This window comes from Poeciliopsis prolifica, unplaced genomic scaffold (assembly GCF_027474105.1).
Source record: "Poeciliopsis prolifica strain line A6 unplaced genomic scaffold, Auburn_PproV2 SCAFFOLD005, whole genome shotgun sequence".
Classification (NCBI taxonomy): domain Eukaryota; kingdom Metazoa; phylum Chordata; class Actinopteri; order Cyprinodontiformes; family Poeciliidae; genus Poeciliopsis; species Poeciliopsis prolifica.
The window spans coordinates 6,487,550-6,514,380 of NW_026562380.1; the positions used below are offsets into that span (position 1 = coordinate 6,487,550).

Here is a 26,831-nt window from a genome sequence, read left to right on the forward strand (position 1 = left end):
GGATTACAGTGGCATACTGGGAGATGTTTAGCACTATCTCATATATACTCTGCTTAACATTTAAGGAAAATGTAGTTTGAAGCTGTGGATCAGAATTATTTAAGATCATGCTTGGATTTACAGAGAAGCTAAGAGACTCACTGTTGTGAAGTGCTGAACTGCATGAAAACTAGTAAATTGATAATGTAATATCTTTATTCCTACATGTGTACCCTTATTTCTTATTTTGAACATCTCAGTTTGTTCTTGACGTAAATGGAAATTATTAATGTTTGAAGAAAAGTAAATAGAAATAGAAAGGTCCTCTTACCAGAATATCATGTCTAAAGAAAGAATGTAGAAAGAAGTAAAGGGATCAAGAAAAATATGACAGCCAGCTAGACTGGAGTCCCTGAGACAAAGTTGGAATGGATAAAGCCAATAAACCCAAATAAATTTTTTATAGTTGAGACAAAGGGCATCTTTCAAAGTTAAAGAAGCTTAGGTCAGAGCTATGCTTTGCTCTGCACGAGTAGTGCTGCACTAATTTGTCATCAAACCACAGTTGTGACAACTGAGCTATTACTACACCACCGTTTGTTTTGCCATCAGAACCAACAGGGAAGGCATCGCAGCTCAGGCTAGAATCTGCACACAAACACTGCAACAAAGCCCCATGGGGACACACCATCAATCTGGGAGTAGCGCACATGCTGGTAAACTGCATCTCGTATGCCATTACAACATACTCAGAGGCTGACCTGTGATGGGGCACCTGTGTAATTCCACAGTAACAGCTGAGATGAAGCTTACCAGTGTAGTAAAATGTAAGAAATGTAACAGTCAATTACCTACAAGCTGCATTATGGTTTCATGAAATATTTGAATACTATTTTGTAGGTATTCCAGATAAATAGGTTAATTGTTTGATCTAATTGAAGAAAAAAGTTAATGTATTGCTTTATAAACTTCATTTTTATTTCTTTTTGTAATGTGACATTTTTTAGGAACATGGTTGCTTTAAAGCAGCACAGTCATTATAAATAACAACCCTCTCTAGTTCTCAAACTTTTACCGTATAGAAGATGCAGAAGGCATATGAGTTTGAAAGCCAGATTAGTTGCTTCATTGCCTCATGAATAAAGGAGCTACAGATACAGCTGGGTGGGAGATTCAGGTACTTCAAAATTAGAAATGAGCACAGTGAGTCCTTTCTAATAGCTGCTAATCCACTAATCATTTTATACACCCTGTAATGGGCTCTCATTTCCTCTCTCACTTTATGACTCTGGCACTATGAAACACAAGTTAACTTATAACAATGCATTTTCTGACAAAGGACAAACCAGCAGATTATTTTGCATTAATTGTTCTGTCAAATTATACTAAAGATGCCACCTTCAACTAGAACTTGCCTGACATATTTGATTGCAAACTTTGAAGTTGCTGTGAACAGATCTTAGATAACCTCATTAAAAAACTTCACTGAGATCGAGACTGCTTTTCTGGGAAAACCCAAACCTCACTCCTCCTCACCATCCTCAATATTGCGCAGAGTTGATAGTGTCTTTATTTCATGTGGCAAACAATGAAAAGTGAGGGAACCTGAGACATAATTCTGTTTCCAGGATCTCTTCTAGAGATGTAGGAAAAGGACTTGACATTCTGGCAAACTCTACAAACTGAACATCGAAAGCAAAATCTCCAGACTGCTTCACACTTTTCTGCCACAAGCTGTTGAGATGCTGCTCTGCTGTTAAGATTGTGCATTTTATAAGTTGTATGCTTTTTTAAATAAATTCTGCTTTCTTTTATGCATCTATTTCAGAATATGTTATTTTTTTTCACACTAACATGATGCATATCCCAAAGAAGCAATGTCTTGTTTTTCTGTATGCTATTGAGTATATTGTTAACTGTATTTAATTTTATTGTCTTCATGATTTGAGTTACTGACTAGTAAATGGTCACAATCCCCTGGACATATACCATTCTTAATTTACTGTTTCATTTATGCTCATCAGATTCCTTTATAAGTCACATTTTGTACCAGACTGGATCCCTTTTCACCTTCAAAATGGCCCTAACTGCACATGGCATGGATTCATAGACTTGCCAGTGTAGCCCTCTGCTTCAGAGTTTGTCGTCTTGTGTCTCATGGATGGAGGTCTGTATACCTTTACCTGTAGGTAATGGTTATTTGAGCTTCTATTTCCATTTTAGCATTTTGAACCAGTTAGCCCTTTCTCCTCTGGCAAGAGTTCATCTTTATCACAACCTCACACACAACCTCAACCTATTTTCTCTTCTTTGAAATCGCTGAATGCAAATATCCCTGTCCATTTTCTGAAATACCCAGACGTGCTTGTCAGGCATCAACAACCACATCATGTTCAAAGGCACTTAACACATTTCTTTCGTATTTTAATGTTCAGTTCAAACTTCATTCAGTTGCCCTCACCATAGCTAGATAAATAAATGCACTGAGCTACTGCCCTGTAATTGGCTTATTTGGTTTTTGTGTCAACAAGCAATTGGACAGGTTTGCCTGTTCTAGCTACTCAGTGCAATTTATTTTTGTATATGTCTTCAAAATGCTTGTCAATTTATCAACTGGCTGATGTGCTGCAGTCTTATTCAGTTGTAATGATTATGATAAAATGCACAGATTTAAAAGACAAAATTGAATCACCGATGCGAAAAGAAAAATATGGTCAACCCTTTTTCTCATTCATAGTTGTGTGCTACAAGTAAAAAACTGTGAGCAATTTTCTATGTTTTTTTTTTTTTTTTTACAATGACCACGCTCAAGATGAGGCCAGTCTTGTCAACACATCCTAATAGACATACAGACAACTAGGAAACCCTGAGTAACAACAAGATTTCTAATGACTTGCACATGACTGGTGTGTAATTTAGTCGGCTAAACCAACTGACCTCAGATCTCTCTTAGACATTATTGACACTGATAGTTTAGGGTTAAGGCATAAAAGATGACAGGATAAGAAAAATAATCAAGAAAATGTGACTTTTGAAATTAAGAAATTACTTAACTGACAATTTTGCATTACATAATAATGCCATCAAAAGATTCAGTTGTTGTTGAGGAAAATACACCAGATCAAAAAGTATTAACCTGAAAGAAGCAAACGTAGGTAGAGTATACAGTGAAGATTACACCTTTTGAGTCACCTGGTAAAGACCTATTCTTTACTTTTCACTTCATCTCTGGAAGATAAATTGCACACAGTGCAAAGGCCTTTTTTGGTAGAGCAAAAGATAAAGAATAAGTGACAAAGAGTAAAATATCCTGAGGGTTATGTGCCAGATTACACGGCTGAGAACACATAGTCTGAAAGAAAATACATTAGCCAGCCTCTTTAAAAGATGTATTTGTTCAATTAATTGTTAGCACAAATAACAAATTGGATGCAAAATCAATGCATTCAGGCAATAGATCTGGTTGAGACAACATGCAAAAGTAGTTAATAGTTCACAGCTACAGGTAGATTTTAATGCAAAACTCACTTTCACATTTATAAAGGATGACTTAAAAACAGAAAAAAATCCAGTTAGCAGAACTTTTGCTCATTAAAATAGTTTGCTGATGTCACAGGTCAAAGAAGAATGGGAATACTGTTTTGACAGAGAACTGTAATTAAGATATCAACTTGTTAAAAACCAAAGCATTCAGAATCTCTGAAAGCAAATGTTAAATCTTGAAGCAAATGCACTACAGCAACAGTAGCCCAGACTAGGTTCGATGAAAGATTTCAGCTGTAAAATTCATATTATTGGTTGTAAATTTGGCATGAACATGCTGGGGTTATTAACTTTAAGAAAAATATACATGTTTTATGAATTTGTTAAACTGATAATTATGTTGTGAGAGCATATACAAGAAAAAAAAAGAGCTCCAGATAGAGGTTTTGACAATGTTTCTCCGCTATTAGGAGATTTAGCATAGCATACCTGAGGATGGCAGCCTTGCTGCTGCCTCTTACTGATTGTGTATTTCTTTAAACAGCAATGGTAGCAATGGGAGGAGGTGGAAGAACTCAATCTTGAAGTAGTTTGTCTCAAAAATGAGACAAATTGTCTGTCTCATATTATAGAATTTCAACAAATATGTAAAAAACATTAAAAAAAAATAAAAGTCACATATACCAGCTTTAAAGCGAAGACCTATTTAGCCTTTTATCAATATTTCAGGTTGAAGTAATGACATGGGTTTCATTCTTGGACATTTTCAGTGCTTTAATATTATTTGAGTATTATGAACACAATGAACTCATCTTCTGATTGCTACTTCCAGCAGGTTATTGCGTAGCACGTAACACAACTCAAAGCATTTTAAACAGAGTTCTTAAACATCACTCAGGCTAATTCAGTAGCACAAAAGAGTTGCATCATGAATAGGTAGCTAACATATCTGTAACAACTGCTTGAAGCTACCATGTCAAAGCAGAGCAAAATCTGTGAGTAGAATCTTGACCATAAAATAAGGCTGTAAAATCTCAATGTAAAATTGGGTTCAACCTGTTAAATGCAAGGTGTGAAGTGTTTGGTAATAAAGTGTTGTTTATATTTGCAGTATTTGTGTTAAATTTCTAGCACTTGGAAGGCAAATTTCAATTGACACCAAATATAACTTGGATAGAACAAATCTGAGTGAAGATAGAGTCTCAGTTGGTTGTTCTGAGCTCATATCCAAATAGAGGTGTGGGGGTAAGAGCTGCCCAACTGCTCATGAAAATTCAACTCCCTGATCTCTGGATCACTGTTTCTCTTTGATGTGCACCTGACAGAGTCTCTGGAGAACGGTGCTGAATTCCACTTTAAGACAGAGCTCAGTGCACGTCTCTAAGTTGGTGCCTTTTGTGTTTTAAACAATGAATGTGCACAAAAGAAACAGAACCGGCAAAAAATTTATGATAAAAAGTTTGCATCAAACTATAGAGAGAAGGAGATGCCAACTAAAAGAGAGTGTTCAGAAAGAGGCAGGGTCAGTGTGTGGGTGTGAAGAGCCGGTTCTGGTGTCCTGAGGTGAAGCCAGCTGTACATCCTATACACCCACCAATCTTAGGAGTTCACAGAGAAGCGGTGTTTACCTCCTTGAGGCAACCCATGAAGTTGTTGCTAACTGGAGATCCGGGAAGGTCTGCTGTACTCGGGCTTCCTCCAACATAGAAAAAGTCGTCTGAGCCTAGCATGGTATAGTCTTCCTGTGTGTATCCTGTAGTGGTCAGAATCCCGTCTACCGATATGGTTACCTACGTAACAAAGCACAGGGAAAGGACACGCTATAGGGAGGCAGCCTAAATTATGCATTGTTATTCCCTTTCTTTCGTTTGTCAATCACATATTTCCCATGTTTATATTCCCAAACCCATTTTCATGTCTGTTTAAATGCAGTTTTTTCTTGTTTTCTTATTATTTTGTCCAGTTTGATTAGTTGGAACCAAAACTGTTTTGGTTATACGGTTAGTAAACTACCCATACTACAGTGTTAGTATTGAGTTTAATGCAACTGAAAAATACTTTAGCAGACACAAAAATGGTGTTAGTAAAGTGCTATCTAGATTAGTTCAACTGGTATCTTAGTACATTAGTACATTTAGTACTTATATAAATTAGATCATAACGTGCTACTATGTTAGAAAGGGACTACATGCAATCACCTTTTTAGAGTTGGAAAAAGGTTGGGGCATTAAAAACATGCATGTATTTGTCTTTTCTTTTTGCTTACAAGTAACCAAAAAGAAATGATTCCCAAATTCATTATTTGGATACTGAATCATAATCTTTTATGCTTGCCACAGTGTCACTTACATGCAAAAGCTTGTGGAAAAAGTTTATGAGCACTGCCAAATCACAAAATGAAATCATAAAGGACCAGAGAAGAAATGACAAACACAGCTCAAGTGTTACATTCATGTTGGCAAATGTGCAGTTTGACATTTCCAACATGTAAGTTGAAGAAGATGACATGCAAAGTGGATGGGGATACAACTGGCTGAGCCACAGAGCATCAGTCCAGCCAGACAGGAGGGCGTCCTCATTATTAACCACAGCTTGTTGCAAATAGCTCGAAAATGATGCTCCTAAAAAAAAGAGCGGGTGAAACAGAAGTGGACAGAAAACAGGTGGAATAAACAGAGTGAAAACCAATGAATGAACCGAAGAATATAAATAAAAGGATTTGAAAAGTAAGCAGAAGAGTACCAACCGCAATTTCCCTTATTTTGTAAATGACGTCTACAGTAAAAAAAAAAGAAAGAAAAGAAACACACGGCAAACCCAAACTAAGAAACAATTAGAATGATATCTACCGAACAATGTAGTTTGTTTACCATAGCGTGTCCAATGCCTGAGTGCTTTGTGGAAAAGGGGGGAGAAAGGAAATTAAAAACTGTGAACAGAATAACGACTGTTACTCAAATAATATATGATGGTCAATACTGTTAGTACATCGGTAAACGACAAAAACCCATACTGGTTAGTAGAATGGCACATTCCATGAATGATGTTAGTTTGTTTCCAAAGCATGTTAGTGACATAGAGAAAAAAAAGGGCAAAATAAGTGTAACAAGAAAAAAGCTGACCAAGAAAAACAGGAAGAATGCTCCCCAAGAGGAGCCATAACTGAAGCAGTGACTCCCTGAGATCGTCTTGATATAGTTGCACCATTTTCTGTGCGTGCTCAAATAACTAAATTGCAGAAAAAAGCCTGAGGTTGTGATTTAAAGATATCTTATGGTTTATAAAAAAAAGAATGCCTAAAGCACATCAATTGACCCTCTTTAAGTGCTTCCATGTTCAAAATATTTATGAAAACCTTATTGTTTTTCTTTATTATTTATTTCCATTTTAATGTTGTTGTTGTTCAGTCTTCAGTAATCTTCCAATCCAGCGCATCAGACTGTCTGGCACTCAGTCAATACGTTACCTTTCATTTGGTCTTACTGATGAACTTTAGGATCACTTTACTGCAATGAGACAAAGAAAAGACCTGACAAGAAATGAGGAGGATGGCTATTCTGATCCCCCGTACAGCATGCACTCACTATGCTCGGTTTTCCTTTCAAATCTGAATGCAGTGAATGTTCAAGTAGGAAAACGGCAGATATTTGCCAATAACCAGAGTGCTGAATCTGCAAAATAAGCTTTTTGAATGCTGAGGTGAAGATAATCATTCCACAGCAAGGGAGCAGGAACAAATCTAGAGATATTTTTCCCCTGGTGTTTATCCAGTAATTGGTAACTTGAAAAAAAAAAATAGAGAGTTCTGTTTTACCAGTAGCTGAATAGTTTAACAATAAGCTCTGATTGATAAAATCTCAAACAGTGTAAAAGATTTGACTTGTATTATGGTGATTACACAGGGTATGTCCAAATAATCCAGTAAATATGCTCATATATAAACAAAGGGAATTACTTGAATTTTTCTATATGGCGGTATCTTTGTAATATTTTTTCCTGCGTTTTGTCAGGCTGCTTGGTCTCATTATTCAAATGTACATTATGAGCCCTTTCTCTTGAGAAGCAGACTAATTTCTATTCTATTTTTAAATCAAAAACACATTACACAAGAATCCTTAGTTGAAATGAAAATACCCTGTTGTACCTTGGCAATACCTACTCATTCATAAGACTAGAATTTTAAATATGAGTAGAAGGGGGGGAAATACTTGGTCAACAAAGCCTACTGACAACCAATTATGAAATGAAAACATAGGGTTTATAGGGTTGCAGCAAAGGATTAGTGTTGAAAATGTTTACCTAGTTGTTCTTCGTCCTCTCTAGACACCTATGAAATTGACTAATTCTCATTGAGATCATATCCCAAATCCCTCCTGAATGCTCCAAGTAGTATCTCTCAGATAAATAATTAGACATTAGAGCATTGTACAAGTAGCATTTTTTAAAACCAAATCCGTATGGACATACTTAGCTATGACACAAAAAGAAAAAGGGTGGATGAGTTTCTCAACTTAACTTTTGTCTCTAAGTTGGTAAGGGGTCCAACAGACTGACAGTGTGTTGATGCCCAGAATCTGAAGGCTACTGGGTCATTTCTCAAAGCAGAAAGAAACTGGGGAATTGTAACAAACCTTTAGGTCACTAGCCATTTTGTTGAGTGGGAGAATAGATTGAAAGGGATTGTTCAAGATCCACCAAAATTAACTGTACAATGAACTATCTAACACTCGGTTGTTGCTTGGAGTACTTTATTCAATGTCAGCAAATGCCCTGTTATAAACTTTAAAGAGACGTAACCATAAAGGAATTGCAGTCTTGATTCAAAACTAGATGTCCCTGCTCTCTTGTGGTGCTGTTAAGGTCTCCACCATAAAACACCATAATTAAATTAAGCAACCCAATTGTTTTGAGAAAAAAATGTCTTTTGTGATGGCAATGATGTCAGTGCATTTGTTAATTTAGTTAATCTCTTCATCACCATTTGTACTGTTACCTGACGTAGATTCCTTGTAACTTTGACATCATGCCAATCATTGTCATTAAATTTTCCATTGACTGGCTCCACAAGAGCTTCAAAGGCTCCAGACCCCAAATTAATGACGAGTGACACAGCCCCATTTTTCAGCGCCAGGTTGACGTAATCGGCAGATTTGCCCGTGTGCAGCATTAGTCCGTTCCTCTGTAGGGTTTTGAATGACAACGTGATTTCATCACTGCTGCTTTGAATCGGGTTCAAGGACAAGTCGTAGCAGAAGAACTCGGATCCTTTGAAGGTTGCAACATACTCTTCTTTTCCTGGGGAGACAAGAGAAAGAGAAATGTGTTTCATCAATGTTGTGGCCTCTTATTGGTGCCTATTGAGAAGCTGCCTAAAAAGGACAGAATGCCTCAAAAAGTTGTTGAGAAACATGTAAAACAGAACAGATTATCATTTTAGTGAGCTATCTTTAATTTCAGCACAGCTTTTTTCAATACAGCAAAGCTGATGTATTCCCAATGTTGTATCATGCAGCAGGGATTTGTCATCATAATTAACCTGTAAGAAGCTTGAGATAAATCGACACATAAAATCACTGCCCTCTGATCAAATTAATGAATGAAGAGATTATTTTCTTTTTTCAAAACATCCTGACTTATTCTGAAAACCACCATTAGAAAATATATCACATCTGGATTGTTTACATAACAGCAGTTGTGTAGAATAAGAGTTTGGCAACAGGAGTGGCTGAAAAACACGTCTACAAAGTACAGGATGTAATTACAATCATTATTTTTCTCAAATGAAACACAGGAAGAAAAAATATTTTTAAAAATTATAAACTTCTAAATAAAAATAAATATAAATGCAAAAAGTGATTTTTCAAAACTACACACATACAAATATATGACCATTGTATATAACCTCTTTTTAAGTTAATTTGGGGAAAAAACTAAACTGGAGAGTTGTACCTCCTAACAATTTGCTGTGTCTTCAACAATTGTCCACGTGACTTCTAAAGGAAGTTAATGAACTGGATTTTATTTAAGCATATTCAACTAAAAGGGGACACACTTAAAGGCATGCCACATGTCTAAGTTTTTGGTATAATCATGCATCATTTCCCTTACACTTTACATCTACTGTATAGACTGCTTTGTGTTCTTCTGTCAGAACAAAAACATTAAAAAAATCCCATGAAAAGGTATTGTGGTTTGTAACTACAATGTGACAAAATGTAAAACTATTTATATGGTATGAATATTTTATAGTGCAAGTCAATGTTTATATTTGACAAAAAGCTAATAGCAGAATAAACTCAGCTAAATCTGCTATAACAAACCTTTTCAATAGAAACCTATAAAACACTGCCTAAGTTGGCAATATATGTTTCTCAGTAAACTCAAACAAATCAGCACTCATCAGCCATCAGTCATGATGGCATTTAACAAGAATGTGACAAAAATAGCCCTGAGAAAACATCAACACTGCTTTGTATAAACAAAACAGAGGCAACGAGCGTCAGTGGGCGATGCGTGCAAGCAGCCATTAGAGAGCATTTAAAAACAAGTTTAGACAAATAACAAGCCATTAAAGTCACAAGCAGAAAGTAAAACCACCAAAACACAAATGGACCAAAGCATTCAATTATCATAGATGGGGTTGTTCATTTATGTATGCACACCCACCAAACACTGACACACACACACGCAAACTCGTGCGTACATGCTTAGAGGGGCACCCAGGCATGGATGCAACAATGTAAGAAATAAAAGGGGTTGCTGTCCACAACAATTTGTCACCTCATTGATTTCCCCTTAAAGGAGCTATAGTGCACCTCTGGGAAAACTACAAGGGGCTGTAATTGAAGCTGACTGGATCTGAACACTCTTTGGTCATTCCCTCAGTGTCTGAGACCCCTATAAGTGAAAATGAGAGAACTCTACCCTCCTCACAAAACCCACATATCACAGTGAGCACATAACAAATAGAGCCAATAGTTTGAGGTCATTCCTATCTCGCAACACACAACCCCAATAACTGCAAATCACAGGGAATTCCCTTAACCACCAGACAGGGACCTGTGTTTTCAAGAAATGTAAAATTAGATATTAAAACATTTGGGGTTTAGCTAAGAGGAAATGTTTCAGGATTAATCAGCATATTTCACAGATTGTTTAAATAGAACAATATTGTAAATGACAATTGTACGGAAATGCACTTATGTGCTAGTTATTGTGTCCCCATTTTTTATTTATTTATTTTTTTTTTGTATAACTCATGCAAACTCTATGACAAATTCTGTTTTGCCAACAGAACAAAACTATATTAAGGTCATATTAGATCATTTTCTTAAAAATGTCTGTGGCAGACTCAAGAAGCCTCAAGGCCTTTGGAAGCATTTCACCATGAAGCTTTCAGCCAAGTCAAGTGTCAGATTCTGGCTGCCATTCCTGTTAGCCTTGAACAGCAAACAGCTCATATGCATGCTGCTGGCTTCTTATAACATTCTCTCCTTCTCTAGATCAAATAAAACCAAACATAAAGCCATTTTTAAAACATAATTCAATAGCAAAGTGAAAATATTGCTAATCTTCAATAACTACTTTTATGAGAATGTCTTTTTTGGTAGTGGCAAGATCTCAAAATAAAAAATAATGCAATTGCCAGTTGAGCCATGAGTCTCATGTATTGGGGACAACAGCACTTGTGCCAAGGGGCTCTAGAGATGAAAGGGTGAAAGGTTTACAAATAAAACAGCAGGATTTAATACAATGTAGGCCATACCTGGACATTTTGTCATAAAAGGGTAAAATAAAATCATTTGGAATGCAGTTTCTCTAAATCTAATCTGTTTACGCAATTATATGCTTTTCATCAACATTCCTTTACACATTGCTTGAGTACAGTCTTCTAGAGAACACATTTCTGACTTCCCAGGTTAAGTTTATGTTGGGGGTTTTTTTCACAGACAAAAACAACATTCAGGATTCAGTATTGAATCTTGAATTTACATAACCACGACCCGGTTTCAAACGTTCACCTTTTGAAGACATGAGAAAACTATTTTCAGCAAACAGCACAGTAGATACCTTCTGCATCGAGCACTTGTTTAGTGAGCTTCAAGTTAAAGATCATGACAATACAGATAGACATATAATTTATCTTTTTTAGATATGGAAACAGAACACACAGTGATCTGTAGTGTTATAATTTAGGAGACAGTATGTCAGGATGTGTTATTTCTTCAAAAATTCCCCCTCAAAAAAAAAAAACTACTTGTTATTGAAGAGGAGCAATATTTTGTCACCATGGTCCCCTGAGCTTCCAGGTGTGTCCCACTTGTCTCCCTGGGTTGTCCCACAGTTTACAGTCATTAAAACTATAGCAAGCTGCTCGCACCTTTTTGCCCTTGAGTTGTGAAACTGAATGAAAACATGGGTAAAAGCTAGCTTTTTTAATACGTTTTCTTTATTTCAAAAGCAGAGGACAGAATAAGACAGAGTGAAAGTGGAGCTCTGGGGGAGAGGCCATGAATAGACAGGTAGAAACTTGTCACACTCCGTTCCTCTGCATCTTTCCACTCTATTCTGAATGCCAAGTTCTTCACATTAACATTCAGCAACTCTAAGCAGAACATATCCTAAAATGGACTGTGCCTTTAACTTTTTTTTCACCCCAAACTTCAGCCTATGTGATTGGGATTTTATGTCAGAGAGAAACACAAAGTACTTAACAACTGTGAAGTGAAAGCAAAAATTGTATTGTGTTCTAATAATGTCAATAAATATGTGGAAAGTGTGGAGGTAATGTGTGTTCAATTCCATTTCCTGTAGCATGCCTAATATAAATCCAATAAAGTTGAATATGTTCCAAAGTCACCTAATGAATAAATAGTTATCATGTATGCATTTTCCTTCCAGTGTGAACACACACTTTTTTATGAAGTTCTTTGAATTTTTGAAGCAAATATCAATAGATTTCAAGCAAAATGTTGAAAGAAGTTGAATATGTGTGCAAAGGGGGTTATGTTATGAAGTAAGATCTCTAATTTGGATTCAGGGCAAAAATGTAGAAGAAGGTGTTTTAGTTTATATTGAAATCTATAATACTAAGCCTTTGTTGAAAATCTATTGCAGAAAACTAAGTTTTTTACTTATGTTCAGCAGAGACAGATAAAATGTGAACTTAACACCCTTATGTTTTGTGTTTCTAACTTAAGGGGAAGAAATTAATAAACCCTGCAAGATGCTGCAAAAGACTTTAAGAAGGGACAAAGGATTCTAACTGGACTAGATATAAAGTCAAGACTACAAATAAAACAAATGATGCTCAAATTACAGAGAAACTGTGGCAAGACTTGACAGTTGATGTCAACAAACACTCTCCTTTCAATAAAGCTGAGCTTGAGCTTTTTTGAAATAAAAGTCACAATTGCAGTGTCCATATAGTGCAAAGCGACAAAAGAGACAAAACTTTAAAGATGATCCTACAACTAACTAAAGAACTAACTTAGTGAGACAGAAAACAAATGCAATTCACATTTTAAGCTTCTTCAAATATTATAAACATTTCTAATAACTCTGCTGATCTATGTAAAATTACATTAAAATTCATGTAGTTAATGACTAAATCTGCACAAATGGAAAATAGTTGAGGGATATGATAATTTTGGAAGGTCTTCTAATGGTCATTCAACAATGCCTAAATCATATTGCCATTCAAAAGCTTAACTTTCTATAGTCACTTTACATTTGTGGTTGTGGTGCAGAGCTAACCACCCATTTCAATGGAAGTAATACAATTATTCGCTACTCAAGTCAAATTAGTGTCACAAACAGTCAGACTGCTGCATGAAGCTACCACAGAATGCCCAGCATACAGTACTTCACTCCAAATAAAAAAGAGCAGCAGCAGCATTAGTGTCTCCAAAGCATTATTTAACCCTTTATTAAGTGGAGCTGAGTATGGGAAACTCAATTGTTATAAACCACAGAGGGGCTGCAAGCTGGCGCACATTGTACTGGATGTACTAGGAGCATGTGATCAAGCGACCAGGACGCTCCTCATCAGTCACTTTCTACTGACACTAATCTGGCATCTGCTACTGTGTATCTGCTCTTTAAATTAGCTTGCACTAGGAGGGTGGTGGAAGGAGGATGCATGCTGACTGTCAGCATCAAATCATGACACAACACCCTGAAACAGCCTTGACAGGAAATGATAAAAGACCTACGGGAGAGGCTTTAGTTCTAGGTGTTATTTAAAATGGGACATTTGGGAGCCAATTCTGAATGTAATGCATTAATAAAAAGCCAGAAAGGTCAAAGTCTTGGCAGAAATAGAATATCTCTTGAAAAACCATATTTGATTTAGGTTATTGGAACATGTTTGCACAAGAAACATTAAAAGACTACACTGGATATGAATGTCTTCTAGTTTAAAAAAAATGAAAGTAATATAATGACTCACTGGAAATGTAACAACTGAGTTCTTGACATCTTAAGCTGAGTTAAACTACTTTGGATGTGTCATCTTTTTATGACATCTCACAGTTATTCATAATATTTAAGCTGCCCTCATACATTCCTAAAAATTTTTATAGTGTGCATATTCACTTCAATTTAAAGACTATTTCTATAGCACAATATCATCAACTTCAGCTGATTATAGTACTTCACAATAGTTACAGAATCACAGATGGGTATATAAATAACTAAAATTACATTTGACAATAAAATTTGCAATAAAATACTAATATAAATAATGATAAAATAAATGAAGTCACAATTGCCTTTCAATTTAATTTTACAAAAAACATGGATAATTTTCCCCCTTATTTCAATTGGTTTTGAAGGTCATGGAAAACAGATACATTTTCAGACTAGACTAAAACTCACCTATGCATATATTAGGTGAGTTTCAGGACATGACATATCAGTTTTACCATAGCATCACTGTCTAATATTGGATTAATTGTTAAGAGTTAGTTCATTTTTAAACTTGATCATTGATTATTTTCCTTATGCTCAAAAGGAAAAAAAACAAAAGCAAATGTTTATCGCACCATTTAAAATAATGTGGAAAAAAACACCATAAATACCCCTATGCTGCTCAAATCATGGGTCCTAAACCTCTTCCTGACATGACCTTTTGATGGCTTTCTTGTTTTAAGTCAACCATGAAAATTAAACTTCTGTGAAGCTAACTGCTTTTGTTGCCAGAGCAGCAGTAAAGCAGCAGCAGGGGAGTACATATCAGTTTGCTCACTTAAATGTATCCAGACATTTAAAGGATAGAGTCAGCAAGTGTGGAAGTGTCTGAGCTTACACATGCTAAGTTGTTTTTGATGCCTTACTGTGCAAGTCTAACATAAAGTGCCATTTAGATTCACTGTATAAAGATGTCTTGCAGTGCCTCCAATGGGCCCTCTTTCCTGGTGTCAATCTGCAGACAAACTTTCACACTCATAATTGGCTTTCTCACTACGACTGTCATTAAAATTGAAGACATGTATCTATTAGTAAAATGTTTTAAAATATTTTGTAGGAAAAATCAAAATGAAAACCAAATCTTTTACATTTGACTTATACATTTGGCAAAGTAATAAATTCTCAATTTGGTTTAATTCAGATCTGCTGCAAAGCTGGTGCCAGTTTTAAAAACACATCTTCATATTGGCGAATGCAATTAATCTCAGCATGGCTATCCAATGTCTGTGGTAAAAGACTGTAATTAAAGAGTCTGTCTCAGCATGCTGTTGTACTGGGTTTCTGCCACAGAGATATTTTACATTGACAAGTCACATATGATGATTCAAGTGGTCAACCAGAGCTGCACTGCTACGCCATGCACGATCTGTTCTACATAAAATACCACAAAAGTGTATTACCAATCTGGGCCTATCCAAAGAGGTCAAAATTCACATTTGCTTTCTGTAAGCTGCTGCAGTCCACTATCAACCCTTTGCTGTGTGCTTTTTCAAGCATCCCCCACTGACCAAGCATCAGTTTGTATTATCCAGTTCATTAGTTTTGTCAAAGTCCATAACTTATTGATAAGACATATAAAAAGGAAGTATGATAGGATACAACAGCTAATACTTGCCAAGGAAAGGGAAATTATAATACCTTGGACAAGTGTTCACACCTGAAGTTTACCATCCGGTACCATGTTACAGTCACAACCGTTGCTGGATTTTTATCTGAATTTTATGATATAGGCCAAAACAAAGATGGATGTCTTTTTAGACAACCATCCTGAGGCAAAACCACTGTTTGCTAAAATTACAACTAAACTATTCTGGGGTATGTTCTCATTTTCTGAGAATATCTTTGTGGAAAAAGTATATATAGCTCATAAACCTATCCAAACTTGTTTAAGAGGAAACATAATAGGCCCTTTTTAAAGTTAAACATCAGTTTAAAAGAGTTTTCTTTACAGAACTTTGATATGATTATAACAACTGTTTGAAAGAAGCAGCAGTCGAGATCATAAATAAGTTCTGTTATTCAGAACATTTTTGTATAATATCCGGAATAAAGCCACATACAAGTAATCTAAGATCAACATATTTTCTTGTTTGGAAAAATAAATAAATAATTTGGTGAAATCTAATAACATTAAACTAGCACAAGGTAGGACATCTTGGCATGTCAACCAGATCAAACAGAGTCTGTATGAATTCTCTGTTGTTCGCAATATCTCAGTCAGCTGCACAGACAATCCTCTTCTGGGATCAGCTCCCACAAAGCCACCTCATCTACAGCTTGGCATCCCCTCTTTGATGATGCATACACCTGTGCACACATTCAGGCAGGCAAGAAAAGCAAACATACAATAGGCAAAGGAAATCACACAGATGCACACACACGCACACACAGATATAAACAAGTCTGAAAAACAGACTCTAAAAAGGATCTTGTGCTGAATCCCTTTGGCACGCATGCAAAATTAATTTCTTATACCAACACAAAGTCCTGTAAACTTCTACATCAAAAACCTTAATTTAAAATAGACAAAGAAATAAAATATTCTCTTGAATTTAACTTTTCTGCAGCAAAATCCTATTTGTCTTCAAGATGTATTTATAACATTAGGGAACAAAATGCAAACCACTTGTACCACTAGGAATTCCATTAAGACACATGAACAAAAAACAAACACCCATTAGAGTTTCTTCTCAAGAGGCTCGGATAATTCAAAACTGTACAGAAAAGGTTTTTTTTTTTGTTGTTGTTTAAAGAAGGAGCAGAAATATTGTCTCAGATCAAATATGTCAGTGAGATAAAAATGGTGAGACATTTATAGCTGTCAGGTGTACCATAAAACTAGATCATCTTTGTTGCGTTTCATCACCACTGAGGACAATTCTGTGCACTGGGTGTAAAAAATAATCCCCCAACCCCAAGCATCCCATTTGTTTTTATATTTTACTATAGCACAGAACACCCAGAGAATAAAACTGTGACTCCCCAGTTCTTCAATTATATCTCCAAGAAATTTTCAAGAGGAAATTGAAAACTCAATAAACAAAATGTGAAACAATAAAGAACAGACAAACACATACAGTTAGCTGGTCAAATACGATGTAAATACTTATGCATATGGGTGAGGTTACTGTAAACAGTGCAGCTCCTAACTCATTAGAGATTCACTCACTCCTACGATATGGGTGGAAACGGGTGTGCAAGGTGTTAAATTGTAATCTGAAAAGCCCTATTAACATCTGCACAGTAAATCCAGAGGATAATGACGAATGCCTGAGATGGATCTATAATGTCATTCAAAGAGAAGCATTTCGATTTAGATAATGTGGGCTGCTATTTATTTTCCTATTCACACACACTATAAAGGCCAGTTGACAAACAATTCTCCCTCAAAAGCACTTTAAAAAAGTGATAATATGCTGACATAAATAAATAAAACTGCACAAACTCTGGATTAGAAAGTCCAATTCCTCCTGAATGTACCTTGTTTTAAATGTGCTGCTGGCAAAAATATGTCCCGTATGTATGTTCACAGTCGTTTTAGATGAGCTCAAACTCTGTGATTGCCAGCACAAAAATAAAAGTACATGCTGTGAGAAAGCTACAGAGGTTATCGTGTCCACTTTTGATTACAGGAGCTGGGATGAAGACTCCAACTGCTAAGGAACCGCCATTTGGCAGGCGCCTAGTTTGGGCCATATATGTGGAGACATTCCTCACAGCAGAGCAAAGTCAAGTGGCACAGAAACATGTCACTGAACAGAAATAATTCATGTGCTAATTACATCGCCACTGTCTCTCAGGATGATTTTGGTACAGAGCAGCTCTTGTCCTCTCAGCTCTAACCACTGAGATCCTCTCTCTGCCAGACACACCATGAATCCTTGATAGAGAGCAGACAAGCAGACACATAGGCACACACTTATTACTATCCTCATATCTAAAAGTTCTCTTATCTTATTTAACTGCAGTGGCATGTTTGTGAACAGTGAAACTTGCAAGAAATAATGCACTCAGAAATACAGAATTAAAAGGGGTTACATTGTCCTGTTAGATGTAAGAGGGGTAGGACATAAACAATGTTTACAGTTTAAATCAAAAAATATTGACTCCTTAAACATTTTCACATTTTGCAGCATTACAACCAGAAACTTCAATGCATATTCATTTGCATGATTTTATGTCACAGCGCAACATAAAGTAATGCTGGATTGATGATCAATTGATAATTACATAAACATTATGAATAGCTTTCCAAAAATTACATACTAAATTATTTCAAAAGTGTAACACAGATATGACTTTAACCCTCTTTATTATTATGCCACTGAAAAAAAAATAACTTCAGGTAAAAGTTTACAAGTGTTCTGTGTTTGGTTAGAAACTTTAGCGAACCAGTATTGTCTTTAAAACCATAGGCTATATCAGGGATAAACTTGGATATGTTAAAAGCAGGATTAGATCCAGAAACAGATTTTTACACCTTCAAAACAGAATTAAATTTAGCTTTCGTCAAAGTGAGGGCACTGCACAATGCAAATAATGTCCCGGCCGGAACACAGTGAGCTAAATAATAAAATATAAATTGACTAAGCTTGAAGGCAGATTCATTTTTCTCAAAGAATTTCAATAATCGAGGTACTCAATTTTATTCAAGGAATCGTTTCATCCCTAATTAAATTCATTATCTTTTTATGAAAAGATTATGTTGCAGAATAAAAACAACGACAAATTGCAAGACACATTGCAAGGAAAGCAGAGAAGCAGCCAAGAGCCCCGTGGTGACTCTGGAAAAGCTGCAGATGTCAAAAGCTCAGGTGAGGACATTTGTTCACAATCAACACAAAGTCATCAAATCTGTTGTTCATAGTGAAAAGGAGGAGGCCATGTTGGAAAGCAACCTCTCATGGTTTTCTGTCAATAATGACCTATAAACCAATTTCATAAGACAGCAAAAAAAGATTGAAAGAAGATTCTCTGGTCAGAAAAGACCAAAACAGAGCTTTCGGACCTGCATATAAAACACCACATATGAAAGAAATGTAACATTACAAATCCCATCACTATCCCCATGTTGTGATGTGGTGGCAGTGACATATTGTGTTAATGCTTTTCTTCAGCAAGTACCAAAAAGATCACCAGGTGATGGGAAGCTGAATAGAGATAAATACAGAAAAAAATCAGGAAGAAAATCCTATGGACGCTGCAACTGATAAACTTTAGTGATTTAGGTCAAACCACATTCATATATTAGAGAGTCCAAGTCTAGATCTAATCCAAATGAGAATTTGTGACATAAGCATTTAAATTCTCCATCCCCTCTTACAGATTTAGACATCTTGCAAAAAATGGGAAGCCATTTATTTTTGGTGTTTAAAACATACCCCAGATTTGCAGCATTTTTTTTTGCTAAATCTTCAGTGTAATGCCACATAAAAATGATGTATCTACTTTGAAAATAGGGATCAGATTGTTATTTTCCTATCTAATCTTTATTTCTTAGAAAGTTCTATGGCACCATTTCCTCTGGTGGCATACAGTGTACTTTTATTCTTTCAGTACTGAAGTCAACACAATGAGATCAGATTGTTCATTCATGCCTTCTAAGGTCTGACGCTAGCAAAGTGGCCTGTCTGTCACACACAACCATTTCAGGTGCAGTGAGGTGAGCTTGAAATAAATGCACCCTGAATTGAAACTAAATCTTCTCAGCACATCACCTTCGCTTTATGTCCTCTGAACATGAAAAGAAAACAAACAATCCTGTAGTTGAGAGAAGGTCGACAGCCATTTTTCATTTGTTACTATTTTGTTACATACTATAAGTTTTGTCTTTTTAGACAATATTTTATATGTATACAAAACACTGATCAAAAATAAAAAATATACTGCAAGGTATCCTAGTTGATCTAGTTAATGACAACTGACAAAGGATAGAAGTGCTGATCGGACACCTGGCATCTAGAAAGGAGATAGCGCGGCAATTTATCAAAGGTAGTAGTACCTAGCAATATGTTCTTACAGTTATTAAAAATGTTTTATATCTTACTCTTACTGTTTAATTCTTCCAGATGCCTAAATAAATATCGCACAAGTGATTCTAATATAAATCGCTGCTTCTTATAGGTATAATGTAATTGAATATTTTGAGCCAGACAATTAACAGTGTATAAGTAAACCCCTAACACAAAAGGGAAACACAAAATCAAGTCTAATTTTAAAATAAAACTCAAAACAAGGAGCAAGTAGTAAGGCTCTAAGCTTTCTCTTGTGCATCTGAGCATCTTAATGGTAGCCTACACTTGTCTTACCAGATAAACGCTTCTTTCACAAAACAGTTTCATACTAAATTCAAAAATCGAAAAGCCATCTTTGAGATGCCTCTGTCCAATCACACATCATCAATCAAATCACTAATATTTGGCACACGCAAGCTTTTAAAATGGAACCAAAGGATGCATTGAATGGAACTCTTCTGGGTGAATATAAAGCACTACACATAAATCAAAGCCTCAGAAAACTGCTGAAGGGTGAAACATGTTGGTGAGGTAGGGGGACTTCTCCATTTTTCTCTACTCTCCATCACAAAATCTACTGAAACTTGTTTTGGCTGAAGTGCTTAAACCCCCATACTTTTTCAGTCCTTAGAGGAGACAGAAATAGTGTGAAAAGCCAACTGATTCACATCTTTAAGTGTTTTTTGATAGGTCACAGGAATATGTAATGTTTGCAACTGAGTAGGGTATTGTCAAGTTGCTGTTTGCAAATGGACAAACATTTCTCAACTTTACTTTGTTGAGAAATGACTCAGATCTTGGTACACATTTGTTCCATGCTTGGGATAAAGCATAGCCTGACTGCCTTTCCTTTTCTGACCTAACGGGTTTGTTGTGTTTTCTTCTAAGTGAAGGGGATCAGCGTAATTTTGGGGTGACAGTTCTAAAGATCATACTTTGTCACTGTTGTAATGTAACTATACACAGAGATTCATTGAGAGTTTTCCCCAGGATCTACTGTGCATGCACAATATACACACTTTATTTCCTTGGTTGCTTGTTACACTTCCAGAAATATGCTGCACTGAGGGCTATTTGAGCAGGAAAAACAATATATTCTTTTTCATGTCCCACCAAGAGCCTCACAGCTACAAATAAGATCACACTGTGGTATTCCTGGCAGTTGAAAGCCACAAGCACAAAAGTTTTTTTCTGAGCTTCAAAGAGTAAATTGGAGATGAAGCCTGTACATAAACTGCATTTTTGTTCCCATATTAGAAGAGTTCATATTCCCATAACATATCAGGTAAACACACTTTACTGAGGATGTACTAAAAAAAAAAAAAAAAAAAAAGCTGAAGAGGAGTGTTTTTATAATAATTAATATAAGGATAGAGTGGAATCTTAGTACCTCCTCTCGGCCCTCTCCCCAAAATAATAAACTGTACTCTTGTGGCTTAAATAAAACCCAGTCTGGTAAGAATAACTAAATATGGGTGAGTAATTAGGCAGACCTGAACACAAATTGCGAAACAAAATGCAGTTCCACTATTGCTAATCTATTCAGTTAATCAGCGCAGTCCATTGTTCTAATTGCACTGATGCTTGTGTCTCACTAAGCCTTTCCCAACAGATGGTTGTGTTATGTTCATAACCCTCCCTCCTTTCTCTAACCTTTGGAATTGTAAATACCTGTGCCCCCTCCCCACCTTTATCTGAAGGGAAAGATTGCAGACCAGCAAAGTTGCTGACCTACAGAGGTAAAATTACTCACTTCTGGGTGTAACTGTTTCAGCAATGCTACCGCCCATCTGACACTAGACCAAGGTCATTTCATAATGGGTTGTCCAGCTGTCACTCTGCTGTCAACAGGCCTGTGTGATGAAGGAGAGTGTAGCCGGTTACAGTGACAGGAGTCAAGGCTACAGCAGGCTGATAAAGATCTGCCTCGATCAGGAGTGAAAAAAGCAAAGAAAGAAGGATGGAAAAAAGATGATACTGCATTTTGCCCCCCTAAGCCTTCAAAGTGGTGACATACAGATAAGCTCAGCAGCCTGTGTGCCTAGCCTCTTACTTTTGCATTTCATACCAAACTGCAGGTGTCACAGTGCCACGCAAGAATAAATTAATTTTAATTAGCAACAACATCAAAATGTGCTAAATGTCATTGCTCTTCCTTTTTATCAAATTCTGTCTCTTAAGAATTGATCAGAGTAAGTTCAGATAAATAAAAATGACTGTTAGCACAGACTTCCTTACATGACTTGAGATAAAACGGATGTTTATACTTTGTCAGATTGCATTTTTGAAATTGAAATTTGCTTAGATTATTAGATTATTGCTAATCTATTCTGTTAATCAACACAGTCCATTGTTCTAATTGCACTGACGCTTACATGTTTTTACAAACATGTAAGTGTTTGTGAAAACATGTTGGCTGGTCACAGATGTCATTTAATATTGTCCAATTAAAATCTTAAATCGTCAGACATGTTGACCAATGTGCTTCTCATCTAACTTTAAACATATGTACAATTTTTTAAAAATGTTGAAGACCTCAACAATGCACAATGTGACAAATAAGTCACATTTGTGATTAGAAAGACTGTGACTAATCATTGTGCTGATGTTGCATTTGTCTACATGTTGTGGTCTCCATGTGTCTTACATGCTCGAGGAGAGAAAAACTGGACAGTTGCTCATTGGTCCACAGTATCACTTTCAAATGAAAGTTAAGCTTGCATTTATTTGGAAATCAAGTTCTGTCAAAAGGATGATGAGAAACATCAATGCAAACAATGCAGATTGCCTGAAGGCCACAAACAAGGCAACCTGGGCTTCCCAGGTAGCTGCAGCATCCAGCCACCTGCCGCAGGTTGATCGTCTCCATGCCACAGCCCATTGGTGCAGTAATTCAAGCATTTATTGATCTTATGTAAAACTTGAATAACAACACATAACCAAGGTTTTTATTGTATATAAAAACCATTGACATAATCATCAAAAAGTAAAGGTATTGAGATATTTAACTCTTTATATTATGACTAAATAATATGACTTTCTAACATGAGTGACAAAAATATTGAAATTTATTTTATGGTATTCACATTCTTTGAGAATTTGAATCATTCCCATTTTCTAAAACAACAGTGGAAGAAAAATGGTGTTTTCTTGTTACAGTCGATCAAAGGCAAATAATGCCTGTGCATACATTTTATTCCTCACAGTGAAACAAACCCACACAAATATTGACATGCATACACTATGCACTAAGCTAATTCTACAAAATGCAGAAAAATGTACACATTTGCATGTGTGATTCTTTGCCTCCACAAACTCCCTCTTGTGAGGCCTGGGCTCCACTATGCAGCACAGCTAAATAAGAGCTTGGAAAGTTACAAATTAATTAAAAGCACAAGGCTGCTTTTTTCTGTCTTTCTATGAAGTGGCCTCCAGAGATGGATGAAAAAGCTTTGAAAATGGCCCAGCTTGCTGTCCTTCTTTATGCTTTTTTTTTTTTAAAGAAATGCATAAGAGACAAAAAGGGAGAGAGTCTTAATCATGTTCGTCTTTTTTTTCACTCTCGTGTCCCACAGAAAACAGTGGCTGTGGTCTGCATATGTCATTGCAAGTATAACATGTTATATACTCAAATTAACTTGCTCTGCTGTCTTCTGCTGCCACACATATATGCCAGACATACATAAGATGTCATGTAAATTGCCAAATGCAAATATCAAATCAGATTTTAGTCAATAAAAGTGGTACTTAATTTAGACTGTTTCTCCAGTGCTATCCATCATCCGGGGCATAGCTCTAGGTGACTTAGCCCTTTACCTATCTGCAGCATCCAGCCACCTGCCATAGAAATCACGGCTGTTTCCGCCATATGCCTCAATGTTCTGCCAAGCCTCTCCGGTCTGTTCTGCCTTGAGCAAATTTCATTATGTGATGGCTGGGAGCACACGGCACTGCTCATTAAGGCCATCAGCATTGCAAGTCACCATTTGTACCAGGACGGATGCCGGAGGTTGCTTACCCCCAGCACTGTAAACCACTTGAAAGGTTTTTCAAACTTTTGTTTTGGAATGAGGGTATGTTGCCATATGGTGTTCGCCTGTACAAAAACAATAAGATTAGGATATTTTTTATTATGACGGTAAAGAAGCTGTACATTAGTTAACAATAGGAAGAAGAAAAATTAGAAAATGTACCACTGTGTTAAATGTTTTGCATTTATAAAACATAACAAAAAGTTTAATATCTATTTTCAATATTTGTAATAAGGAATCACCCTAAAACTAAATGATTATGCTCTTATAAAGGAAACTCGTATCAAAAAAGTTTTACCAGTCCCGTCAGTACTAGTGATAGTGTTTTAGTTTACTTAACACTATCAATATCACTATCAATCAAACTTAACACTAACAATAATTTAAATTGTTTTTTGATTATTAATAACAATTTGTAATAAACCAAGATTTCTGATCTGAGAAATTAGTAAATCTGTATAGAGAACTATTCAAATTTTATATGAATGGTTAGCCCAGTTTGTTCCAAAAACAGCACAAAAAGTGGATTCATCTCTCCACATTTTTTTCTGTTGGATGTAATTTTGTGCTGTTTTCGGCACAAACATGAAGTGCAGACATGTCTCCTTGTTTATATTATTTTTAACAATAGCATCCACACCTAAGGGTTTTGTTGTTTATGCAAACTGGTAGTGATTACATAATTTCTGACCATGTTGTCAGGCTAATAATTGACCAGTTCTATTCTACTTTCAGAATGTTATCTCTGATTTTTATTTTTCTTGTCTATGCATGAACATCCAAGAAAGTATTTACATGGATGGCTACCAAAAACATTGTCTTGGAAGTAGCAACGAATTAACACCAACAGTTAACTTTTATAACCTTGTGCCATTTATTTTTAAAGTGTATTTTTACTTAGTTTATTTCCGTATTTCTATACATTACCTCCCACTATACTGTGCTTATCATATATTTAACACTGCAGCTGAAAATTGTGGATTTTTCAACTGAGAGACAAATAAAGAATTCTTAAGCTTACTGTATTACTTACAGTTGCATAGTTACTAAACTGAACATGCTACCTCAGCCTTCTGAATATTTCAAGCTATACAGCTGATACCATACCTGGCAGACATAACTGGCTAATGAAGACCCCAATGTAAAAACTATACTCACTCTCTGAATGATAAAGTATCTCTCCGACTATCATACATGTGCCAGTGTCAAGTTGCCACAAGACACTGGCAGTTGCCTGCTAATGTGGTTAGCTCACAGCCAGATGGAGCTGAGCCATAAGGATCAAGAGAACAACTCTATTGCTGGAGGTGTCCTGCCAGCTATAAAACACCCACCACCCTCTGATGTTTCACAGTCCAACTACTCTTCATCTCATTACTAACCTTGAAGACAAATATTAGTTGACTGTGTTCAGGTGATGAATATACAGATCTTGGAGAGAATTCAAACCACCAAAACTGTCTTTTGTTCTGTTCCCTAACAATGGCATCTTCTTTCTTGATGCAAAAAGGCTAATCCATGGTCAAGTCACAGGAGAGGCTGTGTTAAGCATCACATGGTGTTCAGCCAATCATGCTCATGCAAAGCACCCAGAAATATTACAGAAAAGGAACCAATATTGTCTCATTCCAAGTTCAGTCTGTCTTTTCATCTGATCTGTGGCTGGCAGAAAATAGGTGGGTGTCAAACAATAACAGAATGAAACATAAAAGAGGTTTTTGGGTGTAAAAACAAAATTGTAAATGTTGATAGAATTTCTGTTTTTATGTTTGTGCTTATTAGCTTATACATTTTTCATAATATGTATGAGGATTGTAAATATGCAATTAACACATTTACAATCTGTTAAAATGGTACCGTTAATTGAATACCATGTCAAATAAATTATGCAGATGCATAATGCATTGGCATCAACTGTTAATAAATCCTAGATTCAAAGTAACTCTACCTGGAGTTTACTGGCTCAGTTTTGAAGCAGGGACAACAAATAAAGACCAAATCTGAATTCTCAGTTTTGGATCAGACAAAAGTTCTTCCAGGATTACTTTGCACTGCACAGCAAGGTAATGATTCAATGCAATCTGCTGGGTGTCCTTATATATATATATATATATATATATATATATATATATATATATATATATTATATGTAATGTATTTTAGCCATATATATATATATATATATATATATATATATATATATATATATATATATATATATATATATATATATAAAACTTGAAAATGTTACTTTTATGTCAAAGTGATATGATATGGAAATAAAATTATCTCAGTTTTTTGTCCTGGAAATGGGCCTGGCACAGTGCAGCACTGAGAAGAAGAGCACAAAAAGTGTTGACCACTGTCTCCCTCCAGGACACTCAGGCAAACTGCAGAAGCAGTAATCATAGTATAGCATGATGGGTTGGCTCTCAGGCATGATGAAGGGCATGACTTCACATCCAAATGACCCCCACACACACCAGCAGCTATCAGAACTGCCATGTTTGAGAGGCAATCCACACTGACGTTTGCCCTCATTTACTACAGTGTTTATGGGGATTAAAATAGCCGAGCAGCTTTAACAAATTTAGAGAGCTGGAGGCAATAAGTCATTTGTGGTAATTCTGCACTTGTTGTTTTCTCTTTGCAAATTGTTCTGTGGAAGCTCAGACTGTCCTTCTTCTGTGACCCCAGGGTAGCAGTCTGTCAGGCAGTGCTGAAACCAAACCAATGCTTAATAGCTCTTAAGCTATAAATATGGCCCCAGAGTTGACGGCCTGGATCTGCAGTCCCCTATTATCTTGATTCATTCCACTACAAAAGGAGAGCCTCTGTAATGTATTTTAGCCAT

At 36.0% G+C, this 26,831-nt stretch overlaps 1 protein-coding gene across 15 annotated transcripts in view; it reads right to left on the bottom strand.

Moving 5' to 3' along the window:
- Positions 1 to 26,831, bottom strand: part of LOC129359565 (neurexin-1a) — a 245,119-nt gene that overhangs the window by 154,932 nt on the left and 63,356 nt on the right. For 11 of the 15 annotated variants that reach the window (XM_055029224.1, XM_055029228.1, XM_055029225.1 and 8 more), the window contains 3 exons: positions 8,456 to 8,757; positions 6,333 to 6,356; positions 5,091 to 5,252 (listed from right to left, as the gene is read on the bottom strand). In XM_055029224.1, the coding sequence (XP_054885199.1) occupies positions 5,091 to 5,252; positions 6,333 to 6,356; positions 8,456 to 8,757 (488 nt within the window). The remainder of the gene's footprint in view (positions 1 to 5,090; positions 5,253 to 6,332; positions 6,357 to 8,455; positions 8,758 to 26,831) is intronic. The other 4 variants (XM_055029238.1, XM_055029237.1, XM_055029231.1 and 1 more) reach the window with 1 other exon arrangement.